At 48.0% G+C, this 23748-nt stretch overlaps 1 protein-coding gene across 1 annotated transcript in view; it reads left to right on the forward strand.

Moving 5' to 3' along the window:
• ephb4a (eph receptor B4a) overlaps positions 1–23748 on the forward strand; it is a 32923-nt gene continuing 9175 nt past the window's right edge. Inside the window, exons 1-7 of the mRNA XM_080860344.1 lie at positions 1–842; positions 12799–12869; positions 13041–13322; positions 14429–14810; positions 20611–20766; positions 22820–23164; positions 23734–23748. The exon at positions 23734–23748 is cut by the window's right edge and continues 110 nt beyond it. Coding sequence (XP_080716470.1) covers positions 764–842; positions 12799–12869; positions 13041–13322; positions 14429–14810; positions 20611–20766; positions 22820–23164; positions 23734–23748 — 1330 coding nt within the window. The 5' untranslated portion in view covers positions 1–763. The remainder of the gene's footprint in view (positions 843–12798; positions 12870–13040; positions 13323–14428; positions 14811–20610; positions 20767–22819; positions 23165–23733) is intronic.

Consider the following 23748-nt stretch of genomic DNA (forward strand, 5'->3'; position numbering starts at 1 on the left):
GTGATTTTTTCCGTACCATCTCTTGCCTAGCGCATATTTTTCGCTTGTAACAACTGATCTTTTGAAAATGAAGAGGAATTCCTGTTCACCTTCTCAAAGGTATTGATTGTAAGGACATTTCGTGGCAAAACGGACTCTTTCATGACGGAAAATCTCTATACGCTAGAGGAAATATAACTTGGATTTTCGGTGGACGGACAACACTACGGTTCTTATAAGGTTTGCAAATAACCAGTGTAGCGTATTTACTCATAAAGTAAATTAATCAAAGAGGAGGCTTCGGCACAAGAACTGTGAAAACTACTGCTGACAAAGAACAGCGAAGTCTTCTGAGGATAATGCATGTTTCACTCCTGTCGCGTACGCTGTAGTGCATGGACCGAGGCAAATTAAGGGGAAGAGGATACTCTTAATTAAGATACCATATTTCATAGGTCTACTTTACGAAAAGTTTTTTTAAATATACTATTACGTTATTGCGTTGGTCTAGGCTAATTGATTATGACATTCTTCCTTTTTATCTGAAAGCTCAAGACGCACTTTTTCACATCATATAATAATTTTGCTAATTAGTTGTTGTTACTTAAAAATTGAACTCCGAGAAAGAACTTTTGTCTATCACCGATGTGGGTACAAGCACAGTCAATGGGCACACGACCCAGCTGACAGTACCTCCGGAATCCCCATCCATTTACCTTTTTGAGCACCTTGCCATCTGGAAAAAATACAAAGCCCGTATTTTTCGCAGAGATTTTGAACCAACATGGAGCTCTTGGCCAGGGATGTCAACTTGCTTTGGATTGTCCTCCTGAGGTGCTTGCTCCTAGCACGGACAGAAGAAGGTATGTTGAATTTATACACCTTAGCTGTACCACCGCACGCTACCCTTTAAAACGCACTATACTCTATTGCTAGTTCAGGTCCTATTCTCTCCTTAGAGCAAATTAACACAAGGGACTGTTAAATGTTTCCGTATGTGGGGATGCAAGCTAGAAGTGTTTTTGGCACTGTCTAATGTTGCATTTAGGCCTAATGTCTTTTTCTCTCTCGCTGTAATGCTCTGGGCCTAATAGTACTTTTAACAGAGGAAGTTACCCATTCTTCCACTTTGGTAAACACACCTTTTAGAACGTTATTACTCTTGATTGATTTTTGCCATAGTTCCTTTTCAGTCTTACTGTTTGTCATAAACGTTTAGCAACATCTTGCAACGTTTGCACCGGCAAAACATCTACAAGGATACATGGAGTCAGCCAAGAACATAGGCCTATTAAACTTTTTAAGAGAACACTACACTTGAAATAACACTATATTTCTTCTGACCATTTTTCATTTAACTTGTTGTATTCTTTTATTCTGTAAACTGCCTATTCTGGCCTCACTCACATTGGAATGGGAGCATGTGCACATCAATATGACTGGAATATGATGCGTCATGAGGCTCTTAGTTTTTAAAGCTGTTCAGTGTCCACCATTTCATTTGCCAAATAACATTCACATACCTACGTCTGTAGGGTGAAAGATAAGTGGTCTGACGGTGGGCTGGTCCCTGGCCTGGAATGAGGCCGTGGTTGAGTTTGCCGCTGGAGAACACATCCTGTTGAATGATTTGATTGTATGGGTCACGTATAACATACGCCGACAGACAAGTTGGGAATAGTGAGCAGCAAAGGTGACCCCTCAGGTGTGGGTGTAGGCGTTACCACACTGGCCTGTTTGGTTGGATAGGTATAGGCTTTCCAATCGATCCAGAACGGAGCGGATTAGTTCCACATTACACGCCGCAGTGGAGGCACCTGGGCCCTGCTATCTGTAATCAATTAACTGTTCTGTGTGTGACAGACGCTGATAATACGCTTCCATGCAAGGCGAGGAATGAATTAATAAGATTGAGGAGGTAGTTCGCCACAGATGTAATAGGTAATAACAGCCTGAAATGGAAATATGTCATCTCCTGGTCCTGGCCTGTAAAACTGGTAAACATGTTGTAACTACGCAGATCTGGAATAAATCACCTTCACTGGTGAGGCAAACAATCTCTTGAATTAATCCGTGAAATTACATGTAAAGCAAACTGAATATTCTTTATGATTTGATGACCGGAAAGGTAATAATTTATTTTGAAATCTCCTTCTCTCTCTCAAATGTACCAGGCAACCATAACATGGTGGAACAGGGGCAGACAGTGTGTGTAAAATGACCCCCCTCTGTGGGTTGATCACTGTGGTTCCTCCGTGCCTGGTTACTTTTTGATTCACTTTTAACACTGTAGGAGTGATCCACCATGCAGGCTCTTAAGTCTCAGAACTGTGGCCAGTTTCTTGGCAGACCTTGTAATGATTAATTTGGTGTAGCGAAAAAAACAACAAGCCACAGGGGGTAGATTGGATTCTAGCCTCTGGTTTTTTGTGTTTTTTTTTTTTAGTCTTCGGAGGCTTAAACCCCTTCAAGATTAAACCGGGGCGCCTGATCCGCAGAGCTCGCGTTACAAATCTGCGCCGCCCTTTTGTCGGGAAAGTTTTCAGGAAAAAGAAACATAACAATGGCTTTCCACCTGATTGGATGTGTGCTGAGGTTTGGGGCTTTCCTGTGCACTCCCTCACATTCTGCTACCCCTTGAAAAGACACTTTTAAGAGGGCTTATCCTTCCCACCTTATGCCACTTCTTCTTTTATCCCCCTCCCAACCTTCCTTCTCTTTTTTTTTGCATTTGTACTGTAGGAGTCATCTTTCGCTTTGGTTCACCCCTCCTGCTGCTTACCCTCATGTCACCCCCCCACCCCCCTCCCCATATCCCCTAGTGATGACAGACCCTTTAACTGGAGGTACCAGAAATGTGCTGCTCAAGAAGCAAGTGTTTGTCGAGAAAGAGAGAGAGAAAGAGAGAGAGAAAAAAAAGTAGTCTTGGGTATTATGCAGATGCTTTGTACAGACACTCCCTCTCTCCCTCCTTCTCTCTCTCACACACACGCACACTTTGAAAGACAATATTTTATTGTGTTACTATGTCTTTCAGGATTTTCTTTTTGGTTTTGCCAAAATGGCAGCGATGTTTCCTCTCCCCCTGTCCTCTCCCGCTGTGGATATGCCGATCTTTTCCCAGAAATCCTTTTAAACGGAACCGATTTTTATAAGACAGGGATTTGCATTTTAAGCAACCTCTTTCCTCCTCTACTCTCTCTCTCTCTTTCTCTCTCTCTCTCCCGCTTTCACTCACTAGCTCTTTCTCTCCCCCCAAACCTTTTCTTGCTCTCTTTTGCTCTCTTTCCCAACCACTGGGTCTTAATCCCATGATTAGCTTCTTGAGGAGTTAAACAGGCATCACAGCACTGCATTCTAATCTCCAGCAGTTCCCACTGCTAAACCTCAGCACAGGGAATGAAGTCACCATCACCCGTGTGTGTCCTAAGCAAAGACAGGTGTGTGTGTGTGTGTGTGTGTGTGTGTGTGTGTGTGTGTTTGTGTGTGTGTGTGTGTGTGTACGAGTGCTTCACGCATGTGTGTGTATGTGTGTGCCTGGTTTAGTGTTTGGTTTTCATGAAATGTTCTGTTTAGTGAGGCCCCCGGTCACAGAGTCCATCCACTCATGTGCTGACTGGCAGGTTGATGGTTGCTCTCTACTGGGTTTCAGCTGAAGTGGATGGAACCCCTTCAATCACACCATCCCCCAATCTCTTGCTCTCTCTCTGTCCCTCTTTCTCCCTCTCTCTCTTTCTCTTTTCACCCCTTTCCACTCAGGGCTATGCATCATTTTCACCAAAGCGAGAGGCTGACAGCTGGAGAGGGTCTCTCTCTCTCTCTCTCTCTCTCTCTCTCTCTCTCTCTCTCTCTCTCTCTATCTCTATCTCTCCCTTTCTCTCTTTTTCCCTCTCTCATTCTCTCTCTCCCCAATCCTCCCACACGCCACTCATATAAAGAGGGCCACACAATTGGGCCAAGTGGGGACCCGTAGCCGTGGAGATACTAAAACAATCAGATGACAGAGAAAGGAATGGAGAGTGAGAAAAAAAATCTGACATAATATGAGATGAGAAATATGACAACACCAAGTGGAAAATAGCATTATATAAAATAATTCAGTAAACCAGTCAAAAGAACACACATTGATGTTTTTTGTGTCTCTGTGCGTTTTGTTTAAGACTGTCAGGATATGACTCACTAGGTGTAAAGCCAAGGGAATTTTTGGTGAGAAGCGACCATACAGCACATGGCACGCATGCGTGTGTGTGTGTGTGTGTGTGTGTGTGTGTGTGTGTGTGTGTTTCTGAGATAGGAGTATCAGAGGAGGGGGATTGGGAGGTGGGATGTGTGAAATTAAAGAATCCAGGGATTTGAGTGTAATTGGGATCAGAAGAGGGGGGCCTTCTGAGTGACTCACTGTCACTGTCATTGTGAAGCAGTTCTGTAGGAATGGATGTGTTTTAATGTTTGATCATGTGTGTGTGTGTATGCGTCTGTGTGTCTGTGTGTGTGTGTGTGTGTGTGTGTGTGTGTGTGTGTGTGTGTCAGTGAGTGCATGCTTCCATGTGTGTCTATGCCATGTGCGTGTGTGAATATATATGCTTACATACAGGCGGGATACATTGATTATCCCAAACAGCTGTTGTGTGTGAGAGGGACTGCCTGCTGGTGCCTTGTCAAGCCCCTTAGACACATCTGAGGGTGAAGCTCTGATTTCCCAGCCCTGGCACTGGCAGAGGCAGCCATTACCCTTTGTAATGCTGAAGCAAGCTGGTTTTTTCCCCCTCAACATAATTACACAGTTTTTTTTACCGCTTCTCTTTAAGGAAGAATTTGCTTTCGTATAATTTCATTACAACAATGTCAAGGAAGCATTTCTTTAATTGAAAACGTAATTGAAGAACATACAGTTCCTTCTAGACTTGACTAGTCCTGAGTGTGTGGCAGTAGTGTGTGTGTGGATAAGTATTCAGAGGAGAGAACGGGGCCTTAAGTGTGCTTTCTGGAAATGTGTCTCTGGTGCAGTTTGCTGCTTCAGAGGAAGAAGCCAGTTCTGGTACCAGAAGCACAGCACTTACCAGGAGGTAATCACCAAAATTGGGCCTTGAATGTTTTTGTATTACTGATGTCTTTTTGTTCTGTCACTACTGCCACATAAACATATTTTGCTGTCTGTATTTTACACACACACACACACACAAACAGCAAACAGCAGCCAAGGCGGTATCTTACCAAGAGCGGGGGGAAATCTAAAGGGATGAAATATGAAAGAGTGAAAGCAGAGACCCATGCCGTGAGGGCATTATGTGTTGCATCTGAGCTGAGCTCGGCAGTCCTTTGGTAGAGGTTTCCCCCTGTCTCTCTCCATCTCTCTCCCTCTATCACTTTCTCTCTCTTTCTTTATCTGGAGTCTGGACTACTTTTGAGTGTGTAAAGCAAGCTGTCCACCACCCGCCGAGGATTACTCAATGAAAGGCAGCATGGGTGTGTTTGTCTATGTGCATGTGCGTGTTCAGGCATTTCTGAGAGAGAGAGAGAGAGAGAGAGTGTGTGTGTGTCTATGTGTGTGTGTGTGTGTGAGTGTGGGTATGAGTAGACACGCCTGGGGATATTATGTGTGTATGATGCTGTGTGATCCACCATATGGTGAAGTGATGATAATAATAGTGATGATGACAGATGATAATGGTCTGCATTGTTGGTCAGGACACATCCAGAGACGGAGATAGATAGAGAGAGAGAGAGAGTGTGTGTGTGTGTGTGTGTGTGTGTGTGTGTGTGTGTGTGTGTGTGTGTGTGTGTGTGTGTGTGTGTGAGATTGTTGGTCAGGACACATCCAGAGACAGAGATAGATAGAGACCAGAGGCGGGGGGCCAGAAGGGAGAAAGGAAGGAAGGCCACCCGTTCTGCTTAACACAACAGCGTTATACTCCTGTCCAGCTACCAGCTTTCAACATGAGGCGCTCACTGATTCAGGACCTGTCAGTATTTGTGTTTTTATCTGATTGGGAGAACAAGTGTTTTTTTCTGTCTTTTAATTATGACATTTTGTCAGACCCCTCATTTGTGCTGATCTGGTTTTCTGCTAAACTGATAAGTTTAGTAATTGCTGCGTTACTTGATACAATGACTGGCAGGCCTTTGGGCCTTGTGAAGTCGACGTTGAAGCCGGGTAGAATCCATCCGTCCTCTATGATGAAACAGAGCTGAAACACGTGGATCAAATCCGAGGAGACGCGAGCACCGGGCCTGGTGGACGCCTTGTGTCTGAAGAGTCAGAGAGGTTTTCAGAAGCGCAGCTGCTCCTCCTGCTCCTGCTCCTGCTCCTGCTGCGGCAGCTTCCTTGAAAGGAATTCAAATCCTCCCACCGCATGTGGCAGGTAACTGCACGCACAGCAGAGTTGGACCAATGGCAATGCCGTTCCGGAGTAATCCATCCCGCTGTCTCCGTGTGTGCATCTGCTTCTCACTGGCACTTTCACACTGGTTCTTTCTCTCCGTCTGTACCCTGTACAACACGCTTTTCTTTCTGTTTAACACTGAAACACACGCGCACACGCTCGCAGACACACACACACACACACAAACATATACATACCTACTTTTGTTAACTCTGCACTGTTATTTTTGCAAAGCTGCTCAGCAGGGACAAGGCCTCACTGATGTACACACCCAGATAATATGGCAACTCTGAAACCTTTATGTACGCTATGAAAAAGGACACACACCCACACACACAAACACACACACACAGTATGCATGTCTGCATCTTACACTCACACAATCCCACTTCTTTTTTTAATTAGGAATGAGAAAACTGGAATGGCATGCCAACTGTTCGTCTCTTGGCTCCTGCTGGAGCAATCATGGGCACAGGCCTTGATGTTTTTTTCAGACCACGCTGGCTGCGGCTCACAGGCGAATGCCTCTTAATTGGGCCTTTATGGCGCTTAATCTGCGGCACTCTTAAGTGCGTTTTGCGGCTCAGGGCTTGCAACACATGAAGTCATCTCAGTTTCTTTAGGCTAAAGCTCGCCCGCCTTGGTGTCAGCTTGGTTGTTGTTGACTTGAAAGATTGAATAAAAAAAAAGCCACCTCACTCTTTTGCAAACATCCCGTCAAGGCTGTTATATTTATCATACCCTTCTTCCACCACTTATAACAGAATGTCGTCTGTAATTACTGCAATTAAAATAACAATAAACGATAAATGAAATTCTGTTTATGCGAACGCTGTGATGAATTACGAATGCTTGAAAGTTAAATGAAGAATACGAATGTTTAATTTAATTGATCCACTCAAATGAAACTGATTGGTGTAACCGCTGATTGCAGTTGTTTATGATTAAGTTGAAGGCGCAGAAGCAGTGGAATCCTCTTTAAATTCTCAAAGGCCTGACAGATTGGGGAAGAATTTACTGCTCCTCCCGGTGGCCTGCTTTTAATCTCTACTTGAGACTAATTGAGTTTTGGATTCCTGCCATTCATGCCTTCAGACCACATGTATGGCATCACTGAGCGGTATCTCATTCAGAGTAGTGGGGGAATCAGCTTCTGTGGATCTGCACCTAGCCTCAGTTGTCTTAGGTTAATCCAACACCTTATTGACAGAGCAGGTGTGATTGCTCAGGCTTAGCTAAAGATGACAAAACAGTATGGAAGAAGAAATTCCCCTGCATTCCCGTGTAGGTGCACAGACATGCAGTGGCTCACAGAGACCTCCGTCAGGAGTCCTCCGTCAGGTGCACTTTGGTCGGAGTCGTTGTGTCGCTCTCATGGCTCCACTGTTTCACGCTACAGTGGCTCGTCTCTCTTCGCGTTCTTTTGTTCCACGCGCACACAGAGCGAAAACATTTACACAGGTGTGACCGGTTCAAACATACACACACACACACACACACACACACACACACACACACACACACACACACACACACACACACACACACACACACACACACACACAACACAAACACAAACACACACACACACACTCCCATGGACCACTCTTTAGCATGTCAACATACGGAGACACATGGTGGCCACTCATCAAAGCTCCCCAATCTCCTTTGCTGTTCTCTCCCCCACATTTGATTCCTTTCTCCCTTTCCTAAACCGCACCACTCCTTTCAGCCCTTTCTCTCTCACTCTCTCTCTCTCTCTCTCTCTCCCACATTCACACACACACACACACACACACACACACACACTCACACACACAGGCTCATCACACTCTCGTCTCCCTCCTAATCTCACTCAAGCCCATCTTTCCTCACTCATCCTCCATTCTTTCCCCGCCTCCATGTCTTGTCATCCTCATCTACACGCTCCCTCTCTCCATCCGTCAGTTCTTCATCCATCTCTCCAGGTCCCCCCACCCCCCTCACTCCCCTCTCTTATCCCCCCCTCCTTCTTCTCGCTCTCTCCCCGCTGTGGCTGCAACAGTTCTCCCCACATGTGGCAGAAAGCAGGGGCCCTTGCATTGTGTCTTTTTCCGTCGATTTTAACACCAACCCTACTAGTTTGACTGCTGGATAATTGTCACTCTCTATTCCTTAATTAAAGCAGTAGGGCTAATTGTAGGCCGACTCCTGGGCTCCGGCTCACAGGGCTGTCATTTCCTCTCCAGAGAAAGAGAGAGAGGTGGAGAGAGGAGAAGAAAGTGAGGGAGAGAGAGATGGGGAGGGGAAGGAGAGAGGCCCCGGCAGGAAATGTGAAATGTGCGGAGGGAAAGTGAAGATGAGTGTCTGTAATTAAAGAGGGGGTTTGTGTGCACGCTCAAATCAGCCCCGAACACACACTATCATGTTCAAGGTCACACATCCACTGCCTTCGAAGCACTGTGTGTGTGAGTGTGTGTGTGTGTGTGTGTGTGTGTATGCGTGTGTGTGCGTGCGTGCGTGTGTGTGTGTGTGAGAGAGAGAGTGTCAGTCAGTGTTGTGGTTATACATGTCAGAGAGTGAAAGTGAGAGAAAGGCAGAGAGTTTGTCAGCGACACATTATACAGTGAGGCTGATTTAGTGATTGAGTTTATACTGTCTGATATACTGTGTGCAAATGAGAACTTGTTTCATTCTGTGCCTGTGTGTGTGTGTGTGTGTGTGTGTGTGTGTGTGTGTGTGTGTGTGTGTGTGTGTGTGTGTGTGTGTGTGTGTGTGTGTGTAGGGGGCATGTTGAGACTGGTACAGTATATATGTATATGTCTTCAATGCTTCCTCCCTGTTGGACTGTGTGAGTAATTGTCTGCCAGACATCCCCCTAATGTATAACAGGGCGTTGCTTACAGTCATTGAGTGTGTTTGGATTGGAAAGGCTGGAGTTCCTATGTAGTCAGCATGCATGTTCAGCAGAGGGTGTGTGTGTGTGTGTGTGTGTGTGTGTGTGTGTGTGTGTGTGTGTGTGTGTGTGTGTGTGTGTGTCATGTTCAGCGGAGGGGGTTGCACTGGGAGCCTTTGTCAGGAAAGTCTGGCGGTTTGCAGTTAGGCTCCTAAATCAGGGTGATTTCATTAGTGATGCATGACCAAGTATGTATGTGTAAGAGTATAACTCCTGAATCCATGATGGACTAAATTGTGGCGAAACTGGTTCAGGCTGTGCACTCTTCGCACACACACACACACACACACGGAGGTATATATCCTGTGTCATATAACATAATAATAGTGTAGGGATTAGAGCATTGAGAGGGCACTGTAATTATACCACACATGAACACACACAGACACACACACACACACACACACACACACACACACCACCTGGCTGTCCCTCTGCTTATCTCTCATTGCTCACTCTCGGCTTAAGCTTTGACACTGATCAGGTGCATGGTAACTTAGTGTGTGTGTGTGTGTGTGTGTGTGTGTGTGTGTGTGTGTGTGTGTGTGAGTGTGTGTGTACATGTAAGAGAGGGAAAGCAATAACTCATCGCCGGTACAGCAGGGGGACATTAAGGCACCACACGTATGGTCCATGGACCAGGTCTCACATAGACACACAGAGGACATGACCAAACACACACACACACACACACACACACACACACACACACACACACACATACTGTGCAGATAGCATGCTGACATTCCCCTTTTAATGCTAGCGAAGATCACCATGCATTACCATGACGCTCATTAATGACTGAACCCAGTGAGTGTGCGTTTGTGTGTTTGTAAGTGACTACCTTCATGCTTCTATGTGTGTGTGTGTGTGTGTGTGTGTGTGTGTGTGTGTACGCGACGTGAGTCTGTAATTTGTTGTTCCTCAGAGCGGAGCCCACGCTGGGAAAACACCGCCAGACATCTTTCTTTTTCCATCTCCTTCCCATTTCAGAAGCCATCCTCTCCCTCTCCTGCTCCCCAACATTTGGTCTATCCCCAGGTTATTTTTTCACACCTCTCCTCTCCTCTCCTCTCCTCTCCTCGTCATCCCCCTTTTCTGCTGCCGAGCCACATCTTTAGCATTCCCTCCATCAATTCACTCGTTTTTCCACCACTCACTGTTTCTCTTAGCTCTCCCTCTCTATCCCTCTTTCCCTCAAACCTTCCGGGTTTTAGTCCCTTTATTTTCTCTGCTGGATACTGGTTATCAGCTCCCCACAGCCTGCTCACACTGGGGGGAACGAGAAAACAGGAGAGAGATGAAGGGAGGGAGCAAGGGATGGAGAGAAAGAGGAGGGAATAAGGGGAGGGCAGAGGAGAGACAGAGACAGATAGGTTGAGAGTTGGGAATGGATGAAGGGATCACGGAAGAGACAGAGAGATGGATGCAGAGAGGGAATGAGGAGGATTAATGCAAACGCTGGATGGAACGAGAGAATACGGATTCTGTGGAGAGGCTGAGAGGGAGAGAGGGAGAGGGGTTGGGGTGGGGGGTTGGACAGATGAGAGTGAGGGGAGAAAGAGAGGGAGGGATGTCAGCACTTCGCCTGAGAGAGATGGATAGCATAGAGGAAATGGAACAGAGGGCCAACACCGGTTATTTCTGGTGACAGAGGGATGGAGAACCTGAAACAAAAAAGAGGAACAAAGAGGGGGATGGGGATGTGGTCGGTGGCCGGGGGGGGGAGGGGGGGGTCGTGTTGAGAGGGGTTTATTTTTCAAAGAGGTCGACCGTGTCACACAGAACAGCTTGAGAATTTACAATTCAAACAAGCGAAAAAAGCGCTTCTGATGGTAACATGAACATGATACCAGATCATACGTGACCCAGAAAGCTGGAAACTCAAACTTATTTCAGCTGAGCTGCTGGAATAGGCATTGCTCCCTGGAGAGAGAGAACAGGAGAGAGAGGGGAAGATGGAGGGAGGTGGAACAAATTAGAGGAAGGTGCAGGAAGAATGGAATGCGAGGAGGAGAAACATCTTTGAGTATTTTTAGATCAAAGAGGAAGTGGAATGGGACATGGAGGGGGGGTTATGATGCAGGATGGGATGGAGGGGCCCATGGCGGAGCTGGAGGTGAATCCAGGTTGGTCACGTGATCACTGCACCTGCAGTAAGCAGGAGCCCAGGGCCACAGGACCCCCCGCAGAGAAAATCCCCCCAGAGAGATGGCTGCCTCGCTGCCTGATGAAAAAGACCCCTCACTCATCAATAAATGATGACCATTTCACAATACAAGAGAGAAAGCAATTTACTGCTGGATAAGGTGAAGATAGAGAGGATAAAGGAGAAATAGAGGAAGAGACAGGTGAAGAGAGAGGGGGAAACAGAAGAAGACAGAAAATGAAAGAGAGAAAGACCCTTTTCTTGTGTCTGTGTGTGCGTGTGTGTGTGTGTGTTTGTGTAGAAGGTGACTGAAAAAAAAGTCTGTGACATGTTTTCAGTGTCTGCTTTATGGAATGGCCTCAAATTGAATCTCATTGGAGCGTTTGAAAGCCGCTGCTTATTACTGAACAGTAAACCAAGATTACACAGAATCACTTCATATGCAATCACTGCTCAACGATCTGTGTGCATATTTGTGAATAGTTCTATGATTGTGTTTTTCCAACTGTTTGTGGGCACTGGTATGTGTTTGTGTGCCTGTGAGAGTGAGCGGATTTCTATGCTTCCATAAATATGTATTTTTCTGAATACTCTTCTGTGTTATACATTTCTGGGTTGTGTGTGTGGAGGGGGGGGGGGGGGGGGGGTGAGTGTGTGTGTGTGTGTGTGTGTGTGTGTGTGTGGGTTTAGACTCTGTCCTTGTTCCCAGAGCTGGTCCCCATGTCCTCTCCTCCCTGTGGGATGGAGGGGGTTCTCAGTGGTTATTTTTAAAGCTGGGCTGAGAGAGAGAGAGACCTGCGGCTACTCACAATACTAAGAGAAGGGAGAAAAAGAGGGATATAGTGTGTGTGTGTGTGTGTGTGTGTGTGTGTGTGTGTGTGTGTCTGTGTGTGTATTGGGGTGGGGGGGGTAAGCTGTCCTCCCAGATATTAGAATTAAAAACAGCTCTCAGTAGAATCATGTTGCTCGTTGTGTTGTGTTGTGCAGCAGTAGCAGCTGTAGTGGTGCTGTGAGGGTTGCTGTGAAGAGCTCAGGCTCCTGGTCCTATACTGCTGCACAGCACCACACTGATAGAGCGCTTACACCCTGCAGCACTGCTCACACTGCACCCAAGTCCTCAGCAACTTAAAGAGCTAAGCATGCCTTTGCCTGATTCCATGTCTCCCTGAGGTTTTAAAGAAATTCACACTGAGATATCCTCTTTCAATATTACTTGACCATCTAAAGGATCCATTTGCATATTCTCTCCCCCCGAAGTGCTACATATGTGGCTGTGCGCAGTGCTGCAGTGAGCAGGGCCGTAACTAACATTAATTTCTCATCGTGCCCCCCCCCCCCCTTATGTCCTGCAGAGGTTCTGATGAACACAAAGATGGAGACCTCGGACCTGAAGTGGACCACCCACTCTCTGGGGAAACCAGAGGTGAGAGTCGATGCCTTTCCTTATGAACCTTATGACTCCATTACCTGCGTCCATACCACTGCATACTGAGACCCCTTTTTTAGCATTCATGATGCATGTGTGTAATACCATGGTTTTGAATGCATCTCTTGCTTCTCTTTGCCCCCCCCCCCCTCCTCCCCTGGCTGGCAGTGGGATGAGATCAGTGGCCTGGACGAGGAGAACAACAGCGTGCGGACGTACCAGATCTGCCAGTCGGACGGCACGGTGAGCCACTGGCTGCGCAGCAAGCTGATCGAGCGGCGGGCGTCGTCGCAGGTGTACGTGGAGCTGCGCTTCACCATGATCGAGTGCTCGTCGCGCAGCACGCCGCACCGCAGCTGCAAGGAGACCTTCAACCTGTATTACTACCAGAGCGACACGGACGACGCCACCGAATCACACCCCGCCTGGATGGAGAACCCGTACACCAAGGTAGGAGCGGCACACACACACACACACACACACACACACACACACACACACACACACACACGCACACACACACTCACACACACATACACACACACACACACGCACACTCTCTCTCACACACACACTCTCACACACACACACACACACACACACACACACACACACACACACTCACACACTCGTACAAACCACTTAAATACACACACAAACAGACACACCACTCATATATACACGCACTAACACACACACATACAGACACTCTTTATATACACATACACACACTCAAATACCCCAATAATATAAATGCACTTGCATACACTCCCAGTCGCAAACATGGCCAAATACACATGTGTTTTTCTCTAGGATTATAGCTGAAGGGTGAGTGAGTCCCCCCTAATCCAGTCCCACTGCTTATTGAGAGGGGAATGGCAGCAGTAAGGGTGTCTTCCTCTGTTGTCACTGTGTGCTGTGTGCCACCTAAGATAAAGGCACTGACACTCATCCCCACCCTGTGAGGGCTATGACTAAGCTTGAATGTTGCATGTCTTCAACTCTGTCTGTGATTTCAGTGATGGCATTAGTGTATATTTGTGTGAGTGTGTGTGTGTGGGTGGGTGTGTGTGGGTGTGTGTCGTCGTCACGTCTCCCCCTGGAATTGCATTTTCAAGGCCGTTCTGCCTTCTCATCTCAGCTTGTGCCCAGAACTGTTCCAGTTGGCACACTGTGCGATCGGGGGTAAATGGAATGGAGTGTTCAAAGAGCCGCCTCATCCTCCGCACAGCGGCCAAACTCACACCTCTCTTTCCCCCTCTCTCTCTCTCTCTCCATCTCTCCCTCTGTCTCTCTTTCTCTGTCTCTCCATCTCTCCCTCTGTCTCTCTCTCTCTCTCTCTATCTCCATATCACCCTCTGTCTCTCTTTCTCTCTCTTTCCATCTATCCCTCTGTCTCTCTTTCTCTCTCTCTCTCCATCTCTCCCTGTCTCTCTTTCTCTCTCTCCCTCCATCTCTCCCTGTCTCTCTTTCTCTCTCTCCATCTTTCCCTCTCTACCTCTCACTTTTCAAACCCTCTCCTTTTCTCTCTCTCTCTCTCTCCCCCTATCCTGTAGGTGGACACGGTGGCGGCCGACTTCCTGTTGCGCAAGGGCGGCGAGCGCAAGTTCAACGTTAAGACACTGCGTCTGGGCCCGCTTTCCAAGAAGGGCTTCTACCTGGCCTTCCAGGCGCAGGGCGCTTGCATGGCGCTGCTCTCGGTGCGCGTCTTCTTCAAGAAGTGCCCCGTGCTGGTGCGCTCCCTCTCCGTCTTCCCCGAGACCGTGCCGCACGCGCTGGTGCAGGAGGCGCAGGGACACTGCGTCGCCAACGGCAACTACAAGGGCGACGCGCCCAAGATGTTCTGCGGCGAGGACGGACAGTGGGTGGGCCAGCTGAGCACCAGCTGCGCCTGCCAGCCGGGCTACGAGTCCAGTGACGGAGACCTCCGCTGCAAAGGTAGGATAAAGCTAAGCTAAAGCTAAGGGCGCTAAAGCTAGGTGTGTGTGTGTGTGTATGCATTCAGTGTTCACGTAATGCCTGTCAGTGCGCATGCGTGTTTGGGATTGTGTGTGTGTGTGTGTGTGTGAAGGCAGAGGTAAATAGGAACAGAGCATGTGGTCTGATGGATGGCCCTGGTAAATGGGTCGGGCTGCAGAGTGGAGGAGAGCGGCGCCCACATGCATTACCTTGTGAAGTTTAACCAACAAGCACTTCACCCCAAAAACACACACAACTCTCTCTCCTTTCTCCTCTCTCCTCTCTCCTCTCTCCTTTTTCCTCTCACCTCTCTCTCTCCTTTCTCCTGTCTCCTTTCTCCTCTCTCCTCTCTCCTCTCTCTTCTCTCCTTTCTCCTGTCTCCTCTCTCCTCTCTCCTCTCTCTTTCTCCTTTCTCCTCTCTCCTCTCTCCTCTCACCTCTCTCTCTCCTTTCGCCTCTACCCTCTCTCCTCTCTCCTTTCTCCTTTCTCCTCTCTCCTCTCTCCTCTCTCTTTCCCTCTCTCTCCTTTCTCCTCTCTCCTCTCGCCTCTCTCCTCTTTTCTCCCCTCTCTCTTTTCTCCTCTCTCTCCCCTCTCCCCTCTCTCTTTTCTCCTCTCTCTTCTACTCTCTCCTCTCTCTTTTGTCCTATCACTCGATGGCTTGTGTCTCTCTCCTTTCCTTTCTCGCTGTTTTGTCTCCTGAGAGAGCATGTCCAAGTGTTAACATAGATTAATGGTGACAGTATGTGCTAGATGCACTGTGTTAAGTAGAGGGGGGGTTATGGAAAGGACAGGGCAAGGAGAGATGGAGAGAGGGGCAGGCCGGAAAGCAGAGAAAGATGGAATTATGGGAAGAGAGATGCAATTACTGAAGAATAATTATATTGAGTGGAGAATGACACTAAGATCCGCAGGCAAGCAGTCTCTGAGTCTGTTTTATTTCTATATACACACACACACACGCACACATACACACACATAGATAGAAACACACACATACATGCCTGTATGCATGGATGCAGGCAGCAGGGTGTTTATGCTTCCAATGGAGTAAATGTGTAAATTGTTTAAAATTGTTCCTGCTATGCCATGGCTTAATGGATCTGTCCATTTTCATAATGGTGAGAGATACCTACCCCACTCTCACATGCTGAATGGATCGCTCCCTATCTGTCATGTTAAACGGCACAGCTGTTCAGTCTGTGGGGGTCACAATGAGAACCCTATAGAGTTACACATTTACTGTTGTTTTATGCTCCCTCTTACACACACACACACACACACACACACACACACACACACACACACACACATACACGCATTTACATTCATACATAGTGATATTTTTATGGCGTTTGAATCCATATACTGTTATAGCACATATAGCGCGCAAGCCAAGATCATTGTACTCACCTTGCTGTCAGCCGAAGCATATCAACAGATTCTCATTAGGGCTAAATATAACAGTGTGTGACCTCTGTAGTCAAGCGGCTCACAGCCTGTGATGCTGAGCTATTGCTTGTTGGGTATCCTTTCTTGTCCCCTTGTCCGTCAAGTTGTAAAACAGTCTTATCACTGATGAGTACGGCCAAGGCCTGTGAAGATTAAAGTAATGAGTTGGCTTCTTGTAACATGAGGCTTTGAGAGCGTCATTGTGGGGTTGGGATTTGAGTGCAGTCAGGGTGAAACTGCGGCCCATGTGCAGGTCAAGAACAGCCCCTTCCAAGATGCCACTGGGTTTGGTAGGCTATTGATTAGAACCAAAAATCCAGTTGGGTCGGCTGAATTGATCATGAAACGGTGCAGAGTGATAGAACTGTGGTTAATTATTGAAACCGAAGCACAGAAAATCAATCCCACACACTTACATCATTAACACACACACACACACACACACACATACACTCACAGACACCAGGATGCTCAGATAAGGCCGTCACTGAAGCTCATCCTAATGACCTCGGCAATTAGTGTATGGAGAAGGGGTTGGAGGGGGCGTCAGGGCGATTGTGCCGAAACAGCCTGAAGGGTGAGGGATGGGTGGGCCGGGAGACCAGGGCAAGAGGTCACCTCCGAGAGGTCGTAAGGTCACGGCAGCGGGCTGCACAGGCCTGCACCATACAAGCACACACAGACCACTCCCTGCCCTCGACACCCAAAACAGCCGGCTATTCAGATTTCATGGAAGGGGGGAGAAGAGAATAGAGAGAGGGAGAGGGAGGGGGGGAGCTGCCTCCCTCTCAGCACATCAAAGGCTCAGAGACAATGGGGAGAGAGAGATGGCAAGAGGAGGAAGAGGGGGAGAGATAGTCCTCATTCAAAAGGGGTGTTGAACCCAACTAATGAGTGAAAATTAGCCACTCACCCTTTTCTATTCGAGCAGATACTAAGCCTTTTGTACACACACACATATGCTCTATTACTCCTACTCTCTCTTTCTCTCTCTCTCTCTCTTTCTCTCTTTCACCCACTCACTTTCACCCTCTCACTCGCTTTACACACATCCAGATACAAATACGCACGAGCACACACACACACACACACACACACACACACACTCGCAGACACACACTCGCAGACACACACATGACTTCACAAAGGGTTTCTCACACAAACACGCATTTGAATTAATGACACGCTGGTGCTCTCTTTAGAGCCTCATTCCACAAACATCACACACTGATTTTTGGGATTGGCTTCAAAGATTTGAGCAATACACACACACACACACACACACACACACACACACACACACACACACACTAACCACTGCAAAGAGTCTTTAATCATAACATGAGGTTAATCAGAGCCTGTGTTCAGGATAAATAAGACTTGTCTTAACTTAATCCAGATGCCCGCTTCTTCCCATTAAGTCAAGGGAGTGGAGTGGTTAAAATGAGGTTTCAGGGAGGGAAGAATAGAGGGATAGGGAGGGAGAGAGTGATGGAGAAAGTGAGTGTGTTAGAAAGAGAGTATAAAGTGGTTGGCATTGTGTGTGTGTGTGTGTGTGTTTGTGTGTGTGTGTGTGTGTGTGTGTGTGTGTGTGTGTGTGTGTGTGGTCGCGGGAGGTGGTGTGTTTTCTGCATATCTTGGTGAGATGCTGCTGCTCAAACAGGCATTACTCTGTGGCTGCCAGAAACAACAACTTCAGCAGCACATTTACTTATAGACACAGACACACACACACATACAGAGACACAGCCTAGATGAGAGAGATCCTCCCTAGAATATCACAAACACACACACACACAACCACACACACAACATTAGCCATTCTTATATCTGATTACAAAGTTATTACACATCAGAATTGGTCAATCTAGGTTTAGAAGGAGCACAGACACACATCTTAAATCCAGTGGGTGTACTCCCACTTATGCCTGAAGCTGTAGACAATACATAGCCGGTGTCTGCTAATTACATTGGTCTCGTTCCATTGGGTGTGTGTGTGTGTGTGTTTCTGCATGCATGTGTGTGTGTGTGTGTGTGGGGGTGTGTATTGTAAAGTAGTCCCCACCCCCCATCTCTTCTTTCCCCCTTGGAGTAATGTGAAAGGCAGGTCACCATGGGGTTGCATTCCTGCACAGAGGACAAAGGGAGCTTACGCCTTCTGTCCTCCTCTCTCTCTCCCTCTCTCTCTCTCTTTCTCTCTCCCTCTTTCCCTCTCTCTCTCTCTCTCACCGTCTGTCCTGTATCAGTTGTCTTCCCCCCTCATTAGGAGCTGAGTGCCTGGATGACTTCATGTGAACTTCTCTCTCTGTAGACATGTGGAGTCCATCTATCTGACTTCTGACCACAACCCTTCAGCTGTGCCTCTTTACTGTGTCTGCTTGGATGCCATGCTCTCACCAGCATATGGACTGTGTATACAGTATATGTGTGTGTGTGTATGTGTATGAGCGCCTCTGTGTGCATGTGTGTGTGTGTGTGAGCGCCTCTGTGTCTGTGTGTGTGAGTGTGTGTTATGGTGATGTATGTGGCGTGTGTGCGAGGTTATTTGAATGGATCATAAAACTCTGTAAGTGGCTGCTCAGGCCCATCTGTGCGCACTAAAGGGTTCCTCCTCTCCAGGGTTCTGCTACGGGCCGTTTGAGGAGGATTTATTAGTGGGGGGGAGGGGGGTTCCGTGCTCCTCGCCAGAGTCCCCCCCCCCAAAAAAAACCTCCCCACCCCACCTCCACTTAGAGAGAGAGTAAATACCTGTCCAGGACTGTGCAAGCCAACGGTTCTCGTAAAAAAAAAGTTCTGACTTCTGCTCGGGAACAGTCCATTACCCGTGGGATGAACGGAAACAGAAATCTACTTCTGTCAAGGAACTGGCCTGTGGTCCAACTTACTAGCCTGCTGTGTTTGACCTTTTACTTAATTGCCCATCCACCCCGCAAGCGAGCGACTGTAGACAAGGTAGAATCACTCACTTGAGGGAGGGCGGCAGAGGGACTAAGGTGGGGAAAGTTGTGTCCAAATGTTTAAAACTAAAGGGAACTGGCTATTTATATTGGCCTGGAGAGGAAGAGCCCCCTTCAATTGTAATGATGTCATTGTGTTGCACGATTAGAGCTGACGCGGGGGGGGGGGTATTTTTTTCATCAACACTGGGCTTCCTGCTTCTCCTGGTTTCTCACCTCAAATGCTTTGTGTGTGTATTTGGATAATGATAAACCTGTGCCTACTGGGGGGGTTTGGAAAGTATGACCGGCCCTGTAGGGTAGACAACCCCCCTCCTGCCCTCTGTCCCTCCCCCCCCCCCACACACACACACATCTCTACGCTGCCTCTCTCTGACATGTATTGATATAAAACACTGTCGACACTAACTTGGCATCGGGACAGTATTGTGTCAACATCCTGCCATCATCAGACGTTACATGTTGTGTATCATGGCAGCTCAGTGGGGCCCTTTTCACCGCCATCATTTGCATAGGACGCGTCTCACTCAGCAGTTCCCAGATCAGTGGTTATGGTGAATATGAAAGAGGTTGTTTATGAGGACAGTGTGGTTACTCACATATTTGGCAGGCATGAAGCTTATAAAGGAGCCCTTGTGGGAAATACATGAGATTGATTTATCCGAACGAGATTTTGTTTAAACAAAGGTCCAATCTGTGGGATGCTGTGTATTGATGTGCATTCTGACTCACACTGATGTAGTTTATGTCAGTGTGGCAAACCCTCTGTGAAGATTTGTCAGTGTGTGTGTTGAATGTGTCAGTGTCTCCTTGTCAATCCCACAGTGGTTGTTGAGAGGTTATGAATAATAGGCCATTTTCCCGGGTGTTCTGTATTTAATTTTACATCCTGTCTCTTTATCCTTTTTCCTGACTCTCTCCGTCTGTGTATGTATATATATATGTGTGTGTGTGTGTGTGTGTGTGTGTGTGTGTGTGTGTGTGTGTGTGTGTGATTGCAGATGAAAGGAGTATGTACTCACCCACCCATTTCACTCTGTTTATGTTTGCTGGCAGTGATGAATGGATCCTCTGGTTTTTTTAATGTTATTTTTTTTTTGGCTGAGTGTAGAGAGTGCTGAAGTGAGTTTGTGTGTGTGTGTGTGTGTGTGTGTGTGTGTGTGTGTGTGTGTGTGTGTGTGTGTGGTATCATGAAAGACCACACTGACTGTTGCTTCATGTCCCGCCATGCGTAGAGTTTGGACGGCAATCACATGCCTTTGTTTTATTTATCACACACTACGTAATGCTGGTTTGTGACACAAAGAAAAACCCGACTCAATGGAACAATGCTAAGCTCTCTTCTCTTCTCTGCCTGTCTGTGTTGTCCTCAGCTTGTCCAGCGGGGCATTTTAAGTCCTCCATGGGCCCTGGAGTGTGTGCCCCCTGTCCCCAGTCCAGCAGTGCAGCTGAGGCTGGAGCCGCCTACTGCAGCTGCCGCCCGGGATTCTACCGCGCTCCCACCGACACGCCCGACATGCCCTGCACACGTGAGTACTGCTGCTCCCACACACTGGAACTGGATCAACACACACGCACTCATGAACATAGACACACACATATGCACACACACACACACACACACACACACACACGCACAATCCCCCCCCCACACACACACACACATACATCTATCCAGATATCTATCTCTATATCTATCAGTCTATCTATCTATCCATCTATCTATCTATAGTGTATTTACTGTGATACTGTGCAGACATATATATATATATGCAAAGAATTGTTGGCTGGCTCCCCCCCCCCCCCCCCCCCCCCCCCCCCCCTCCCCCTCCTCCCGATGATTCTAATTATCATCCTTCCTTCAGAGCTTTATCTCTCTCCTTTATGGCTCCCTTCCTCCCTTCACACTATCTTTCTTAAGCGCTCCTAATGGACCACTCCTCCTCCTCCACCTCCATCCTCTCTGTGCTCTGTCTATTCTTCTCCCTCCCCCTCCTCCTCCTCCCCATCACCTGCTCTTCCTACAGGTGCTAGTCTCTTCCTTTCACAGGGGCGGTCTCTTCACCCATAGCATAAAGAATAGGAATGCCTCTCTATAGGAGTCACCTTCAGGGTGTTGGTGGGTGTGTGTGTGGGGGGAGGAGGTCTCTTTAGAAGCCGGGCTGATCCTGATTGGCGTGATTGACAGCTCAATTTGGGCTCTGGCATCCTGGAGCTTGAATGGGTGGCATGCTTTAATTGGGCTCCCTGTGAGACACTGGCCTAGAATGGGGCTCTTCAATGACAGGAGCCCATGCTAGGAGTCTGACAGCTCAGCCAGTGTCTTCATGGCTTGGCAGGGGTGTTTAAGCCAGTTACTTCTGTCCCACTGTAAATCAAACTCTTATGGTTTGTCTTTTTTTAGGGCTTCACACCATTTGAGCGTGTATGTTTTGGAGTTTGGGCTGGCCGTATTTCTTGCAGCAATGCGGCAATATAACCCAGAGAGAGGCTATTAAATCATTGAAGAAATGTCATGCAATCTCCCACTGAACTCTAGTCTCTCTTTCTCTCTCTCTCTCTCTCTCTCTCTCTCTCTCTCTCTCTCTCTCTCTCTCAAACTCTCTCTCTCACTCTCTCTCTCTCTCACACTCTCACTCTCACTCTCACTCACTCTCACTCACACACACAAACAACTCACTCACACATGCTCCTGATTACTCACACAGACACACATGATCCCAATCGCGATGCTGTGATGTGTTTGTGCGCGCCACATTAACGTGCGTGATAAAAGCAGTGCCCCCAGATAGAGCCCTGTTTGTTCTCTTAACCGAAGTGGCCCTGTGTTGACGCACAGCACGCTAGTAGGGGGCCTCACACCATCACCGTGGCGATGGCATCAGTGGGATTGTCTGCGGCTGCCTGTGTGTCCCCCTACTGCTGCTGGAGCTGCTGGTGGAGCTGGAGCTGGAGCTTATCGCAGAGACACGCAGCCTCGGGGCAGACACCCGCCCCCCTCTCCCCCTCCTCTGGGTTATGACACATCTCCTGCTGTGAATACAGATGAAGAAAATGAAAATGTTTGTTTGTGTGTGTGTGGATATGGATGTGTGTGTATGTGGGTACACGCATGTGTGTCTGTGTGTGTGTCTGTGTTTTTCTGTGGGTCCGTGTGTCTATGTGTGTGTGTGTGTATGTGTGTGTCACTTGCCACGAGAAAATGGACTGCAAAGCAGCTTGAGCGCTAAGAGCCTGTTAGCAATACAAAAAAGCAACATTAATTCACAGTTATGCGCAGTGCTGAGAGTGATAGAAAAGCTGTTACTTTCTCTTACGCAACTGAGTCTGCTGCCTGACTGCCAGATTCCCTGACACGTACGACCATCAGGGAATTTGAGTGTTGAAAATGTAGATAATTATGATGGCAGCGTAACTGACATTTATTCCCTCTCTATCTCTCTTTTCCCCTTCCTCTCTCTTTCTCTTTCTCTTTCTCACTTGCTCATTCCTCGACAACCCCACCCTCACCCGCTCAAATTCCACATTGCTCTTTTTCTCGTTCTCTCTTTCTCTGTTTCTGCGTCATGCGTGCACTCTCAGGCCCTCCCTCAGGCCCGCGGAACATCATCCCCGATGTCAACGACACCTCGGTCACCCTGGAGTGGAGCGACCCAATAGACAGCGGCGGCCGCTCCGACCTCAGCTACGCCGTGGAGTGTGCGCTCTGCCCTCCGCCGGGGGCCTCCGGGGGCCCCTGTGGGTCCTGCGGGGACAGCGTGAGCTACCGGCCCTCGCAGCGAGGCCTGGTGCTGCGGAGGGCCACGGTGTGGGGCCTGCTCCCGCACACCACCTACACCTTCACCGTCCACGCTCTCAACGGGGTCTCCCAGTACAACAGCAAGGGCTTGGCCAGCGACTCGGTCAACATCACCACCGGCCGACACGGTAAGAGAACAAGCGGCAGGATAAGAGAGAGAGAGAGAGAGAGAGAGAGAGAGAGAGAGAGGGAAGGAGGGAAGGAGGGGAAGAGTAAGTTGGAAGGTGAATGAATGGCAGAAAGGGGAAAAGGAAAAAGGATGAGGTGGGGGAGGGGGGAAGGGGGGTCGAGGAAGAGAAGGAGCCCAGGAGGAAAAGGAGTGGGGGAAGGGGGAGGGGGGATGAAACATTTGAGGGGGCCCAAGTTAAGAAAGACCCAAGAGCACATACATCATTATTAGTCTGGCTCGTTGTACATAATGCAGCCTGTTACGCTTCATTAGGCCTCATTTTGATTTGGCTCCACTAATAACATACAACACGGATGAGGAGGGAGGGAGGAAAAAGGGGGGTGGGGGGGAGAAAAAAAACAAAGTGGTGGAGCATTGAAGAAAAGCCCCTATTTGGCTGCAGGAGAGGGACTAAAGAAGGGAGACTTATGTGCTAGTTTTGGAGCTGAGCTTGAAGGATGTAATTCCAGACTGTAAAAACACGATAGAGCTCCGGGGGCAGGCGCTGATCACAGGTCTGTTTTACAGTGCCAGTGGTGGTGA

The sequence above is a fragment of the Sprattus sprattus genome (genome assembly GCF_963457725.1).
Source record: "Sprattus sprattus genome assembly, chromosome: 1".
NCBI lineage: Eukaryota > Metazoa > Chordata > Actinopteri > Clupeiformes > Clupeidae > Sprattus > Sprattus sprattus.